The sequence below is a fragment of the Podarcis vaucheri genome, assembly GCF_965113315.1.
Source record: "Podarcis vaucheri genome assembly, chromosome: 5".
Lineage (NCBI taxonomy): Eukaryota > Metazoa > Chordata > Lepidosauria > Squamata > Lacertidae > Podarcis > Podarcis vaucheri.
The window spans coordinates 38,162,722-38,177,347 of record NC_138763.1 but is presented as its reverse complement, the minus strand read 5'-3'; the positions used below and the strand labels follow the sequence as shown (position 1 = coordinate 38,177,347).

The 14,626-nt window shown below is 45.1% G+C and overlaps 1 protein-coding gene and 1 long non-coding RNA gene across 2 annotated transcripts in view; one reads left to right on the top strand and one right to left on the bottom strand.

The window, feature by feature from the left end:
* RAB6B (RAB6B, member RAS oncogene family) overlaps positions 1-14,626 on the top strand; it is a 57,092-nt gene that overhangs the window by 36,889 nt on the left and 5,577 nt on the right. The window contains exons 3-7 of the mRNA XM_082221974.1: positions 2,039-2,092; positions 5,957-6,062; positions 9,585-9,696; positions 10,031-10,124; positions 11,301-11,367. Coding sequence (XP_082078100.1) covers positions 2,039-2,092; positions 5,957-6,062; positions 9,585-9,696; positions 10,031-10,124; positions 11,301-11,367 — 433 coding nt within the window. The remainder of the gene's footprint in view (positions 1-2,038; positions 2,093-5,956; positions 6,063-9,584; positions 9,697-10,030; positions 10,125-11,300; positions 11,368-14,626) is intronic.
* The window catches only part of LOC309532048, a 116,818-nt gene continuing 104,290 nt past the window's right edge, over positions 2,099-14,626 (bottom strand). The window contains exons 2-3 of the long non-coding RNA XR_014219552.1: positions 2,969-3,255; positions 2,099-2,460 (exon numbers count right to left, since the gene is read on the bottom strand). This is a non-coding gene — a long non-coding RNA (uncharacterized lncRNA). The remainder of the gene's footprint in view (positions 2,461-2,968; positions 3,256-14,626) is intronic.

The window sequence follows — 14,626 nt, the reverse complement described above, 5'->3', positions numbered from 1 at the left end:
GCAGCAGATGTGACTTGAAATCCAAACTCCCAGAGCTGTGAGTGTTTCAATGGCTGAGCTCTGGAGACAGCTCCTTTTAATTACAATGGTCAGCTCTGCAGCCATGGGGCGCAAGAGCTCATCTGTAATATGCCCTGCTGGAATTTCCGCCCTTGGTTGGAAACCAATGTAAACCTGGGTAGTAAAAAGGGGCTACCATTTATATACCATGCAAATCTACAATGAGATTTTTCACCCAATTTGCCATGCTGGGTACATTTTAGAGCAAAGTATCCCTTAGTGTGTCAGCAACACTATTCATTAATCGCCATGGCTGTTCAGAGGTCCCTCATATCTCTCAATAAAACAGCACTGCTTTCACCACTAATGATATTGTAGTTCAGAGGTAAGGGGAGTTATTTTTATTTTATTTTATTTTATTATTTTATTTTATTTATTCATTTGTTAGAATTAGAATTATTCATTAGAATTCTTTAGAATTATTAAAGTCAGGGTTTTAAAAAGTCAGCTTAAAAAGTCAAAATATAAATAATACCAGTAGTATGAAAATATACACTGATTTAAAGTACTCATTTTTACAACCTTAAGATATCAGTGACTTCCATTCTTCTCTTTCTATGGTTCATTTTACATATAATAAATCCCTGCATATTTTACCAAAAAAAACAACTTTAAATTGTAAAACAGAAAATTTAATAAAAATTATATACACCGAAAATTTACACTGTGAAATTAATTCACACATTAAAATACATGCCAACTTAATCTAGAAAGACTTGTCTAAACAAAACCAAAAAAGTTTTGAGCCTGTGCCACAAACAGGACATCAAGGGTGTCTGACTAATGCCAATAGGCAGGGAATTCCAGACTGTAAGTGCTGCTGTGCTAAAAGATTGATTCCTTACAAGGGCAGAACCAATGTCATGTGACATTTGTAAAAGTACCAGTTCTGTACACTGGAGTGGTTGAGTGGGAGTATATCTAGAGGAGGACAATTCTTCAAGTAAACTGGTTCCAAGCCGGCATAGTCCCTGACCTAGCTGGAGCGGATGGGAGTTGGTGTCTAAGAACATCCAGATGGTCTCAGATTTCCCCACCACTGTTTCAGCCTATGCATTCATTCCTGGATGACATCCCAGTGTTCTAGAGTTCCAGTTCTACGGAAACACAGAGAAAATACCGAAAAACATCTATGGTGGGAAAGCCTATTTGGCTCTCTGTCAACTCTTGGAGAACTGTGAACAGTCAGTGTGGCAAAATAAAAATTTTAAAAGGATGTTCAAATATTGGTGCCATTGCTTATTACATTTGAGTAAGACGGAAGCCTAGGAAACGGGGAAGTTTGTGAATGGCACTCTGTATGGCAGAGAAATGGTGGTAAGGCTGTACAGAAACACGTTGTGCACTCTGACTGTTGTGGTATTTAAGGTCAGTGCAACGGAGCTGAGAAGGCCACCATCAGGGCTCACCCACATTTTCCTTGTGCAGTGCCTCTAGAAAGCGTGGTTCAGAGCAGTTTCCCCCTTGTCCCACTCCTTCCCGAAGGAAAACCCGCTCTCTAGCAAAAGATCAGAAGAAATGGCAATCTGGAGGAAAACCTGAATTGCTGTTTGCTCCAATTGAGTGCTAAAAAAGTGGTTTACCATTGGGGAAAGCAGCTGGAGAAGAGGAAGCATGGATAAGCCCTCAGTCCACTAGAACAACTTCAAGGGGAACGTCACTGAGCACATGTGAGATGGGATCTGAAAGATGGTGCAGCTAGCACTACCAACACCATGCAAGCTTTGGGGCCCTATTTCTTGGAATGGCAACTTCCCATGCAACACAGCAATGCAATTGAAACTGAAGGGACATTCTGAAGCAGTCTGTTCCATGGCATGAAGATGGGGTCTACCATTTAAAGGTAGACAAATTCCTCTCAAGTCATTGAGAGCTCTTGAAGTGGTTCTGTGGATCCCAGTCAGGGTGTGTAATTTAAAAAAATATTTTCTTCCAGACTGTCTACTAATTCTTATGCCGTTCCTCTTTTTTTATATAGGCTACAATTGGAATTGACTTCTTATCTAAAACCATGTACTTAGAAGACCGGACAGTAAGTGCCAGGAGTTGCTGAGGAGCTGACATTCCCAAGCTACGTATTCAGACAGAAGTAATGGGCGAACGCAGAGGGGACTTTTTGAACCAAACCCATGTTCTGATTTGCCCAAACTGATAAGGGAGTAATCTGCCTCTGCTCTTTCATATCTGCATGCTGCCTTACCTTTCCCAGAGCATCATGTCACGAGTGTTTTAAGGACAGTTGGAATCAGACATTTCTGCATGGGCTTGTCCTTGTCCGTCATAATATTCTATAGATAACATGCTCTCAATTGTGTGAAGAGGAGCTGGAACTAATATAAAACAGTTTTATATTATATATATTAGCTGGCCACAAGACTCGTGGATTTTTGGCCACGATACCTTACCGTATTTTTCGCTCTATAAGACGCACCAGACCATAAGACACACCTAGTTTTTTGAGGAGGAAAACAAGAAAAAAAAATTCTGAATCCCAGAAGCCAGAACAGTAAGAAGGATCTGGCTTCTGGGATAGCCTCTTGCTGTTTTGACTTCTGGGATAGCCGGGCAAAGCCTCTTCAGGGCAGCGGGACGAAGGCTGCGCAGCGATCCCACTTGCCGTCCTGGCTTATGGGATAGCCACGCACAGCCTCTCCCGGGCAGCGGGAGCCTTCATCCCACTGCCCAGGAGAAGCTGCGCGTGGCTAAGCCAGAAGCCAGGACAGCAGATGAAGGCTTCCCCAAGAGCCGCGTTCCCTTTAAAGAGCATGTGGAGCGTGTGTGCGGCTCTTGGGGGCTTTAAAGGGAGCGCTGAGCAGAGCCTCCCACCTGCATTCGCTCCATAAGACGCACACACATTTCCCCTTACTTTTTAGGAGGGGAAAAGTATATCTTATAGAGCGAAAAATACGGTAATTTATTCCCGGCCACCAGCCCAGCTAAATCAGAGTTCAGAGGCTTGAAGCTACACTGATAAGCTGTCATACTGATGACTGCGGCTTTGTACGTGTTGCCAGCTTCAAATGCAGCTTTTTCTCAATTTGGAATGGGAAAATGAATCAAAACGCAGTATTTTCAGAGAAATGACAGGATACATACAGAATATTGCACCATACATGCAGGATTGTAGCTAACATTGTGTGCACTGAGCACACTGGGACATAGAGTAGCATGCAGGCAAGAGTTCCTGTACATTAGCTCCATCCTAGTTCTGAGCAGCGAAACTAAGATGCCCCACCCCTCATTTGCACTCATGCCTCTGTCCTGGAGGTTTTCAACCTTACTATTTCCAGAGAACACTTTTTCACACTTGTTTTCTTCCATCACTTTGGCAGAGCCTGGTGATCTAATTTCAGGCGCACTCTTTATTGAAGACCTTATTACCTCAGATGGGCCAGACAGGAAAAGGGTTGCACCACTTAACAGGGATTTCTGCATTTATCCAGCTATCCCTGTATTGTCTACTCTGACCGCCATAGCTCACCAGGCAGAGAGGGTGTGATTTTGTGCTGTTTCCCTTATAAGCCAGGAACATACAGCCACAGTGGGCCTGCTTTCTCTCCTTTGAGCCAGGAAGCTTGTGACTAGCAGTCTCTTCAAGGACAGACAATCATCCTCTCTGCTAGGAAGACCTTCCTAAGTGCCTGCATTTTGCCATTTCTCTTATTTTCTCGGAAATGGCATTGGAAGGGGGGGAGCCCACTGTAAAACAAAAAAGGTCTTGATTTATAGATTTGGGGGGGACTTTGTGCAAGGATAACCCAATGTCAGTGCAGATGGGAGTTGGCTCTAATGAGAGGGGGGGAAGCGGCAGCTGCTGCATTAATAAGTAGCAGCTAACTATCTCTTGCAGTGTTAATGTACTCTCCAACATCCATCTCAGGCCTAATGGGTTGTTTCCAAGCCTTTCCAATTGCTCTAATGAAAGCCACAGGCTGAGTGATTTAGGGACGTGGGGGGTGGGGAGATGAAGCCGCACTGGTAGATTTCCCTAGGCCTTCCATGGGTTTGTTTCTGACCCAGCAGCAGAAATAGAAATGGATCTCTTCATTTACATCATCTCTTCCCCAAAAGATATTCCAAATCAGTTGTGTGGTGATTTGGAACTGAGGCAAAATACTGAAGCCAAATGAACTGCAGAGTAGATTACAAGCAACCAAACCAACTTTGTCCAAAAGGCACCTTAGTCTCTTGCACACCTGTTTTTCTTAGTCGAGGATGCTTTAGTCACATGGTATGCTTGCTCCCTGAGTATCGGCCATCCAATCTCGCTCTCAATGCACAGGAGCGTATACAACGTTGCAAAAGCCTCTCAGGTCAATGAGAATTTGATGGGTGTTAATGCAAATTTTGTGGCCTCCGATGCCCCACAAAAATCCAGCCCATGTGGCTGAAGGCCTTTCCACATCGGAAAGATTCCAAAAGCATTCCAGATTCCAGAAGCCTTCCATGATACCATGGAAGCACAAGCTTACAATCCTTTGTTGGAGCCTCAACAGAAAGGCCACAAAGGGTGAAAGCATAGGACTCAGCTGTGTCCCATGTGGCTGAGCTTTAGACCTGATATTGTAGAATGAAATTTAGACTACACTTTTCAAAACTCCAGAGTAGCCCATGGGCTGGAATCGTGCAGTGTAGGCAGGACCCACTTTCGAGGTCTGCCAACTGGAGCCAAGTGCAAAATGGTCAAAGGGGTGCAGCCAATCACACACTGTGTCCCACCAGGAGCCATACACTAGAACGACCCGCGTATGCATGATGGGGGTCTACAGCTTAGTGGCTTCAGATTAGGAATTCTAACAGCTTAATTTTGAAAGAGGAAGAAATCTTTTTTGTTATTACCATTCTTAAACAATTGGGAGTCAGCAACCCTTGTTAGCTCTACTGTCAGTGAGATCATGGTCTATTTTTTTGCAAAATAAAAAAATTCCTTCCAGTAGCACCTTAAAGACCAACTAAGTTAGTTCTTGGTATGAGCTTTCGTGTGCATGCACACTTCTTCAGATACACATTTTTTTGCAGTGGATGCAACCTGCCATTGGTCGTTTTTTCCTTATTAGTGAAGCAGGGTTGTGTCCCTTAGTGAGACTAGTGTGGCCTACTCCAAAGATTTGATGAAACCACCCCATAGTTGTTACTCTTTCCCATTTTCCCTTTGATCTACATCTCAGTGGCCTTTTGCCTCCTTTTACTGCACTCTTCCTTTTGTTCACGAGACTCCCAGATATGTTTTACAAAAGAGCCTTTTTCAGGTGCTCAAAGTACGTAGGTATACTGAGTGCACATGGCAGGGATATCAGTGCAAATACAGCTGTGCTGTCTGTGGGACTGTACCCACCCAGTCCATCAAATGTGCATAGAGGTTCAAAGCAGGGCCTGCCAGGTTTGTTTTTTTCCAGGTGTTACCTTTACTTGCCCCCCAATCTGTTGTCATATGTTATGCTAGGTGGAGGACATGCAGGTGTGGCTTGGGTTGGAAAAGCCTTGTGGGCCAGGTTAGGACCTCTTACAGGACTAAGTAGGCTTGCAGGCCACCACTAGTTTATAGGCTGCCTCTGATATCATAGTGACATGGGTTTGGGAGTGAGAGGAAGCCAGGATCCAGCCCACCAGCTTGATCCAGTTCACCAACCATGGTTTATGCTCACCTGGGACGGGCTAGCCTGTACATCATATACACGGTCATTTCTCCACACCTCGTATAACCAGAAAGCTAGAATAAAGAATGAAGAGCAATCAATTGTTGCTGTTTATTAAAAATGACAACTCTCAGGGGACATAACAGATAATGGATGCTCCCTCTGTTCATCGTTCAGTCTTCCGACTTCCTGTGTTTAATGGCTGTTTCTTCTCCTAACTGTATGTCTCTCTGCCGCTCTTCCCGATCCCCTCTCGGCAGGTGCGGTTGCAGCTCTGGGACACAGCCGGCCAGGAGAGATTCCGAAGCCTGATCCCCAGCTACATTCGAGACTCAACAGTAGCCGTGGTGGTCTATGACATCACAAGTGAGTTACAGGTTTGGAGGCGCTGGACTGTGGGGCAAGCATGGGAAGACCTTGTATCTGCCCATTGCTGCTCAATATCGTCCACTATCATCCACTAAGGACCATCTGCTTGTGTACAGGCTCAGTGTAAAATGTAACAAATGGATAGACCACTGCTACCCTGTACTGTACTCTCTCTCTCTCTCTCTCTCTCTCACACACACACACACACACACACACACACACACACTGTCTCTCTGCACCATGGTAGAACCTTCCATTCTGAAGAAACCTGTTCTTCTGTCTTGTAAACAATCGCCAAATGAAATGCATGTTATACTAAGCAACCTAGTTAACTTATGATTGCTTAAATGTTAGTTATTTTAGATAACAAGATAGATAGAGGGACGCAGGTGGCGCTGTGGTCTAAACACTGAGCCTCTTGGGCTTGCCGATTAGAAGGTTGGCAGTTTGAATCCCCGCAATGGAGTGAGCTCCCATTGCTCTGTCCCAGCTCCCGCCAACCTAGCAGTTTGAAAGCCCGCCAGTGTAAGTAAATAAATAGGTACTGCTGTGGCAGGAAAGTAAACAGTGTTCCCATGCGCTCTGGTTTCTGTCACGGTGTTCCGTTGCACCAGAAGCGGTTTAGTCATGCTAGCCACATGACCTGGAAAGCTGTCTGTAGATAAACACCGGCTCCCTCGGCCTGAAAGGGAAATGAGCACCACAACCCCATAGTCGCCTTTGACTGGACTTAACCATCCAGGAGTCCTTTACCTTTTTACCTAGATAAATAGATAGATAGATAGATAGATAGATAGATAGATAGATAGATAGATAGACAGACAGACAGACAGACAGACAGACAGACAGACAGACAGACAGACAGATAGATAGATAGATAGATAGATGTACACCTGTAGGAGGATGCAAGGGCTAGGCTTTGTTTGAAGACCATCCAAAGACCTCTAGGAGCATCCTTTTAAAGAGTGATTTGAACAAAGACCATTCAGTCCACCAGATTGTGCCCAACAGTGGCCAGACTAATGCTCCTGGGAGCTTCCATGCCAAGCATGAGACCTTAACTTTCTATATGTTGGTTCCTACCAATAAATGAGGATGTTGTTGTTGTTTTTTAAGGAGAGATACTACCTCCTATTATGTATACAATAACTCAGGTTGCCAAACCAGTTATTTTATGAATAGGCTGAAATGAGTGGGACCCGCAGCAGAGTGTTGCAGTGTGGTATGCCCATAGTTCAGGATGCCAAATGGACTTCATCCCATTCCCCCTTCCCTGCTGATTTTTTGTTTCCCCTTCCCAACAGCCTGTCGGCATTCCAAGACCTCTAAGCACCGACAGAGCAATCCGAGCCTTGAGTGGGGTATAGCAGAGTGACGAGACCACACCACATCCACAAACCTGTTGCTTACCTGGCTGGGATAAAAAGTGGAGGGCATGCAGTAGCTTGGGGGCAACCAGCCTGGAGCTGGCCTGGTAATCAGGTCGAGATCACCCCTGAGGCTGTCAAGTGACAGCAGCAGGATTGGCTCAGAACCCACTCAATCCTGAGTTGCCTCAGCTCCTCCGTACCCCCAAAATGGCTCTTTTGGGGCTTTCCATAGGATTCTGACAGGCCTCCAGCACCACATCTACCTCCCTACACTTTTCAGCAGGTGGAACAGGGAGCTTTGTGCTGGCAGGACTGTTCCAAATGGAGGGTTAGCCCTACTGCATCCACACACAAACCTAGCACAGTGGATTGGGGGGCTTGGATCGCACCCTTGGCCCTCATTGGGCTGTCTGGGGGGTGGGTAAGTTAGGCAAGGTGGGGAGGAAGTGATGGTCCTGAGATCAACCAGGAAACTACATGACTGAGGATTTGAATCTAGGACTTTGCAGCAGTAATCAGGCACTGACCCAGCCTTAGCCAACCAGGTGCCTTCCAGAGGTTTTGGAACACAACTCCCATCAGACATGGCCATTAGCTGGTGCTCCGGCCCTTGGACCACACTGGGTCTCACGCAGCACTCAGATCCTCACTTCTGAGGAACCTAATGCCTCCTCGGTAAAGGAGCCACCGAGCAAAATATTTCAAGCCTTTCTGAAGCCCGACTCTGACAAGAACACTCTGACCTTTTCTGCAGCCACCTCTCGCTGTTTGCTGTGACTTACCATGTTCCTTATTGCAATTAATGTAAGAGGAAATGAAAAGTGACAGAAAAGTGGATCTGCTTCCCTCTGGTGGCCCCTGCTGGCTCAGGCAGCCGAAGCCGTCGCAGAGGGGTCAGACCTACGCAGGCGGCTGAGTCGGAGCCGAGTGGCTCATTTAAAATGTTCCTGTTTAATGGATTGCCTATGCTCCGGTTGCTATAGCTACACTAAACTCTGCCTCTAATTGGCAGCAGATTCTCCTGGCAAAATGCAAGGAAGGGGCAGGCAAAAAGCAGTGTGTGGATGCCTCCCGTCACAGTTTGTGAGCCTGGGGGGGGGCGGGAATCAGTTGAAAGTGCTGCCAATGAGATGCACAGTCAGAGAGCCATCTGTGGATAGGAGGCATGGCTTCTTTATTTATCTAAATTATTATTTGTATGCTGCTTTTCACTTCACAGGAACACCAAAGCAATTTGCAGAACAATAAAGCTGCCGACAGCATAAAATGAAATAGAACAATAAGTAAAACAGGGATGGGGAAGCTGTGGCTCGGCAGATGCAGTTGAACGTCACCTCCTCCCAGCATGGCCAGTTATGAGGGATGATCCCAGCAATATCTGGGTGGCCACAGGTTCCCCACTCCTGCAATAGAACAACAGTAAAATTTCATTAACAGTTACAGTAGCCAGAGATGCCAGGAGCTGGTATTAACAGGCAGGAAAAGCTTGGATGCAGATCCATCTTTGGGTAGGATTCTCTTCAGTAGATGCCCTGACAGTGCTGGTTCCATTCTGCTGCAGTTTGGTTTCTGCCAAATACTACATTATTTGTCTTGCTGTCCACTATTTAACATGTAATATAAGTTATGTAACTATTGATTGATTGATTGATACTTATTCAAAGATATACAAAAATACATACCCATTACAAATTAATTTTTTTAATAATATGCTGGGGAAAACCAGCGATTTAGTCTATAAGAGAACAAAGTCAGAAGGAAGAAAAGATAAGGAAAGGATAAACCTAAAGAGAAAGAGAAAAGGTTGTGTAATGGTGTTAATTACATACATTTCAACATAAAGGAAATGTCAAAACATCATTAAAAAGAACCTCCAATTAATTACATATCATTTGCAAACTTCCACACACAAAACCCCCAATTATGCAAAAAATTGTCATTGTATTTGCTTGAATGATTCCCATTCCTGACTACAGACAAAAGTGAGCTGCAATAATTTCTGCTTCCTTTTCTGTTTTCACTGGAATTCTCCAGCATCCCTTCATGTCAGAAGTCTTGCTTATTTTAAAAGTATCAGAATCTGTCGCCCGTTTTGGAGGACTGGTCTTTGTCTTATACCCACCTTCCTTGTTTTTGTTCTCCCTTGTAGATCTCAACTCCTTCCAGCAGACATCCAAATGGATTGATGATGTCAGAACAGAAAGAGGAAGTGATGTCATCATCATGTTAGTGGGCAACAAAACAGACCTTGCTGACAAGAGGTAAATGCATATAATGAGGAAGAGGGGGAGGACTATTAATTTCCGGTAGAGAAGGTTAAACTTCTTAGACACACAAGAAACCTGCAAAAGGGCAATAAGCCACATACTGTAGAGATGCTCCATTGTCTACTGTTGCCATAGGAACAGATCTCCTAGAGTGACAACTCCTGTTTTATTGACCCTTTCTGAATCCCTTGTGCATCGTTAAGAATGAGGGCACAGCTTGGTGCCATTATTACAACTTCACTTTTCGAGCCACAACCCATTTCCCTACTCTTTTGCAGCTGCATTGAGACAGTTACCATTTCCCCCTCTTCTGTGTGTCTGACCCTAGGCAGATAACAATTGAAGAAGGGGAACAGAGAGCTAAAGAACTGAATGTCATGTTTATTGAGACAAGTGCGAAGACAGGATACAATGTAAAACAGGTAAGGTGCCTTTGTTCCTGGGTGAGGAGGAGAGCGTGATTCAGTTTGTGTGCTACAGACTCCTGCATGACACATGCAGATTGGATGAAACATGCATTTTTCACACACAAATGGGGTACAAGTGTCTGTTTTATCATTGTTGCTAGCAAGCTAGATTACCCTGATTTAGGGAGAAATGTCATGTATCAAGAAGCCCTAGGTGGCAGCAGAATATACTTGTACAATACTGTGGTGAGCATTTACAGCCCGTTAGTCTGTGCAGAGTTCATTTTCCTTTGATTTCTCTCCAGGAACTTCGGCTGCAAACCAGTTGCACCTCAAGGTCAAACGAGATGTGACCTGCATAGCAGACTGGAAAAATAAATGAATAACGAATATGGGAGAGGGACCAGCCAACTGAGGCTGTGGCATGGGGGAGGAAGGGAGGCCTTTAACCTATTGCCTCTGCCGTGGTCATGATCAGAATTGCCTCCTGCACAATAGGAGCTTCCTTCCCAATGTGACTAGCAAGTGTTGGGGCAAGTCCAATCAGGACCATGGCAGAAGCAAAGGGTTAAAAGGCTCCCTTCACACCGAGCCCCAATCTGGCTGGTCCTTCCCCCATATTGGTACTGTTAAACCTCGTTTCTCGAACGGCTCCGTTTTGGAACGTTTTGGCTCCCAAACACTGAAAACCTGGTAGTATGATCTGGTTTTCGAACCTTTTTCGGAAGCCAAACATCCAACGCGGGTTCCGCTTGAGTACAGGAAGCTATTGCAACCAATTGGAAGCCACGCCTCAGTTTTCTAAAATTTCGGAAGCTGAACGGGCTTCCGGAACGGATTACGTTCGACAACCAAGGTTTGGCTGCAATTGGTCTTCAAGTCAACCTGTTTCACATGGCTGGAAGTTGGAATTATACATCATAGCAACCATTATTTTCAGAGGCACAAGGGAACAGCTTCCCCTTTCTACTGACAGTAACCAGTCTGAGTAGCTTCAGGTCTGGTTCTCCTGGGCAGATGTATAAATGGATGAGAGCTTAGGGCTTACTTAACTCGTGTTACACATACCGTAACTATTTTTTTCAGTTGCATATTGGATGTAAACTAGAAAGTACTAATGATTTATTCTCTTGCTCCCTCGCCCATCCTTCTGCCTGCCTTTGTTGCTGTACACTCTGCACGCTGCTTTAGCTCTTCCGACGCGTCGCCTCTGCTCTGCCAGGGATGGAGAGTGTCCAAGAGAAGAGCAAAGAAGGGAGTATCCTTTCTTGATTAACAATCGTTGTTCCTCAAGCAACCATTCCCATTCAAAATCTTACAGGTAGGGGATTCGGGGGAAGGTTTAGTTCAGTTCCCATTTGAAGCCAAATCTATCAAATTCCGAAACAATGTCAGAACCAGAAAACACAGCCATCCTTCGAATTTTGCCCTTATCTGAATTTTCCAATGCACTTCCCCAACCAAAAATTTTTACAAAAAAATGCATATATTAGGGGGAAAGGTGCACAAAAATGAATATACTAATAAAAATAATATACTGACATGCATTAGATTAGAAGTCACTTAGAAAAATGTGTACATGAATCAAAACTGCATGCTTAGCTCCTTGTCCCTTTAATGTCCACTCTAATGACAGTTGCATGTTTTCAGAAAATCTTCATCAGTGGTGGAAATAGTTCAGATTGCCTTGCTTGTTTTTTTTTTCCTATTGGGAAAAGCTGGGATTATGCAAGCCATGTCCCATCACTACTTCACATTGTGTCTAAATGACTTCTCAGCCTTGCCCTAGAAGAATGTCCGAGGTCAAATGCAAGAACCCACCAGCTATTTCCTTCCTGTTGCGATAGTTCTTCAAGACACAAATGGCCTTGTTAAACTAAACCCAGAATCCCCATTCTCCAATTATGGAATGAGCACACAAAAGGAAAGCATCAGCATAGAGCAGTACTAATGAATGTGGTCCAATTAAGTGTTATTTATTACAGAGAAGTTCATGGTTTCTAAATTAAACACAGCAGTAATGGCTTCCTCTGCCTCTGAAGCTGGCAGGAAATAAAGAATAATGGTTACACAGGGAATGTTTGCCAAACAATGACAGCTCATGCCATGTCCCCAGATGTTCCCTTGCATAGGTTATGCAGGAGGCCCGCAGAATTATCCCTTCTGCCCTGAATAGCCATTTTTCACTGCTAACAGTGTGATTTAGAAATGATCTTGATGAGAGTCCCAATGAGGGCCCAGAAACAGAGGCTGAGTGATGACATCAACTTCATTTTAAAAGAGCTTTTAAAAAAAGTGCCTTATTTTGCATCCAGTAGACTGCTCTGTGCTTGCTCCTGGGTTCTCATTTAATCTGTTGCCACTTGCTGGTAGATGTGAATTGCGCTTCCTTGGTTCTCACACTGGTCCCCTTGTTAATGGCCATCAATCATTTTGAAGGGCCCCAAATCAAGACCAATGTTTGTGTGCTTATTGTTCTCGCTAATTTGTAAATTTCATAATCTTGACCATTTTCTACAATTTTTTTATTTATTTCCAGTGATAACACAAACCTGGTAAGTAGATTTCAAAAAAAATGTAGGAGCTACTTTCACATTCTGCACTAGGCTCTTTTCCTCAGGATATGGGATGATGAGTTACCTCCCCCACACACTTTTGAGCAACCTGTGTGAACGAGATTTCACAGGTGGGAAGTTTTCTGTACCTCCTTGTCCCCTTAGCTAACTCGTGTGCCTTGCATCCCCCCACTCCCAGCCTACAGTCTTGAATATTATTTATTCATCTACTTCTTTTGTATGCCCCACATAACATAATGTTCTCTATGCAGCTTACATGACAGATAATTTAAACACAAAACTGCCTATATACCCCCTTTAAAAGTAAAGGTACCCCTGACCATTAGGTCCAGTCACGGACGACTCTGGGGTTGCACGCTCATCTCACTCTATAGGCCGAGGGAGCCGGCATTTTTCCGCAGACAGCTTCCGGGTCATGTGGCCAGCATGACTAAGCCGCTTCTGGCGAACCAGAGCAGCGCACGGAAAAGCCGTTTACCTTCCCACCAGAGTGGTACCTATTTATGTACTTGCACTTTGATGTGCTTTCGAACTGGGCAGGAGCAGGGACCAAACAACGGGAGCTCACCCCGTCGCAGGGATTCGAACCGCCGACCTTCTGATCGGCAAGCCCTAGGCTCAGTAGTTTAGACCACAGCGCCACCGCGCCCCCCCTTTAGGTATTCCTTTAGGTATCCCTAAATTCAGGTAGCGGCAGAACACAAGACATCACAGCAGAAAGACGTATGCAGCCAAATACTAGAGAATATCCGTAGTCTTATCAACATGGGAAGCTGCTTTATACTGAGACCATTGGTCTCCCCAGCTTCCTGGTAGGGTCTTTCCAGTGTTTCAAACAGGAGAGACTCCTACCTGGAGATGGCAGGAATTGAACCCGGGGTCTTACCACTGAGCTATGGCCCTTTCCCTCTCTCCAGGCCAATTTAGACAAGCTGCAGTTAGGGACCGAACAGTCTCACTCTTGGTGAGGAGGGAATGGAGAAACTCTCATATCTGAACACTTATAACAAAAAACCTCCATTCCCATAAACCACAACAGGGAGGAAGAGTTCAGCCTAGATTTTATGCCTAGAGCATGGAGGAGAAGGATAGCCAAAGCTCCTAGCCATGATGGAAGCTGTGCTGTCCCTCCATAGGCGGAGGCAGGAATGCCTCTGAATAACAGTTGCACTTAGATCCCACAGGCATCTGGTTGGCCACTGCATAAACAGGATGCTGGAGTAGGGGGGCCAATGGCCTGATCCATATTTGCATGCCATTCATATATTCAGGAGAGAGATATTTTTAAAAATACTTCAAAGATACAACCTCCTGCAACCTGAAGTATCTCGGCCAAGAAAAAGCTGGCGCTACTTTATTTTGCTGGTTGTAGAAACTGATCCTCTTCCAGCTGCTGAGCCTTGCCTTTCCTTCTCTCCTGATTGCCCCAGAGGGCACATGCGGCAGCGGGAGCAGCGAGTGCCTGTCTGGAAAGGGGAAATGACATGGCGCCTGCGAACCACTGTGGCGGAAGAGAGAGAGTGTCTGGATGTGACTGACAGCAGCTCTTCTCCCCTAATTGCTGCCTTTTGTGCTTGGGAAAGGTCATCTCCCCTGGGGGCCTGCGCTGAGTTTGATATAGATTACATATGTCAGCGCCACATGCAGGGAGCACAGCCTGGGCTCGGCCCTTGCTGCGTGCAGAGGGAGAAGCCAGTCTGTGGCTGGTTAAGGAAGACAGAGGTGTGATGTCATCTCTCTGAGTCCTCAGGACTAAAGCCTCTGCTCCAAGAGGCGGGAATTCATCCCGATTCTTTAAGTTGCTTGTCAAGCGACAGACAAGACAGCATGAAGGTTTATACAACGCACAGTCGCACAAACATTGCAGTACATTTTTTGGCTTGGGTATTTGCCTGCTAAATTACTTGGTCACTTGCAGGAGCGCCTCCTTACTGTGATTTT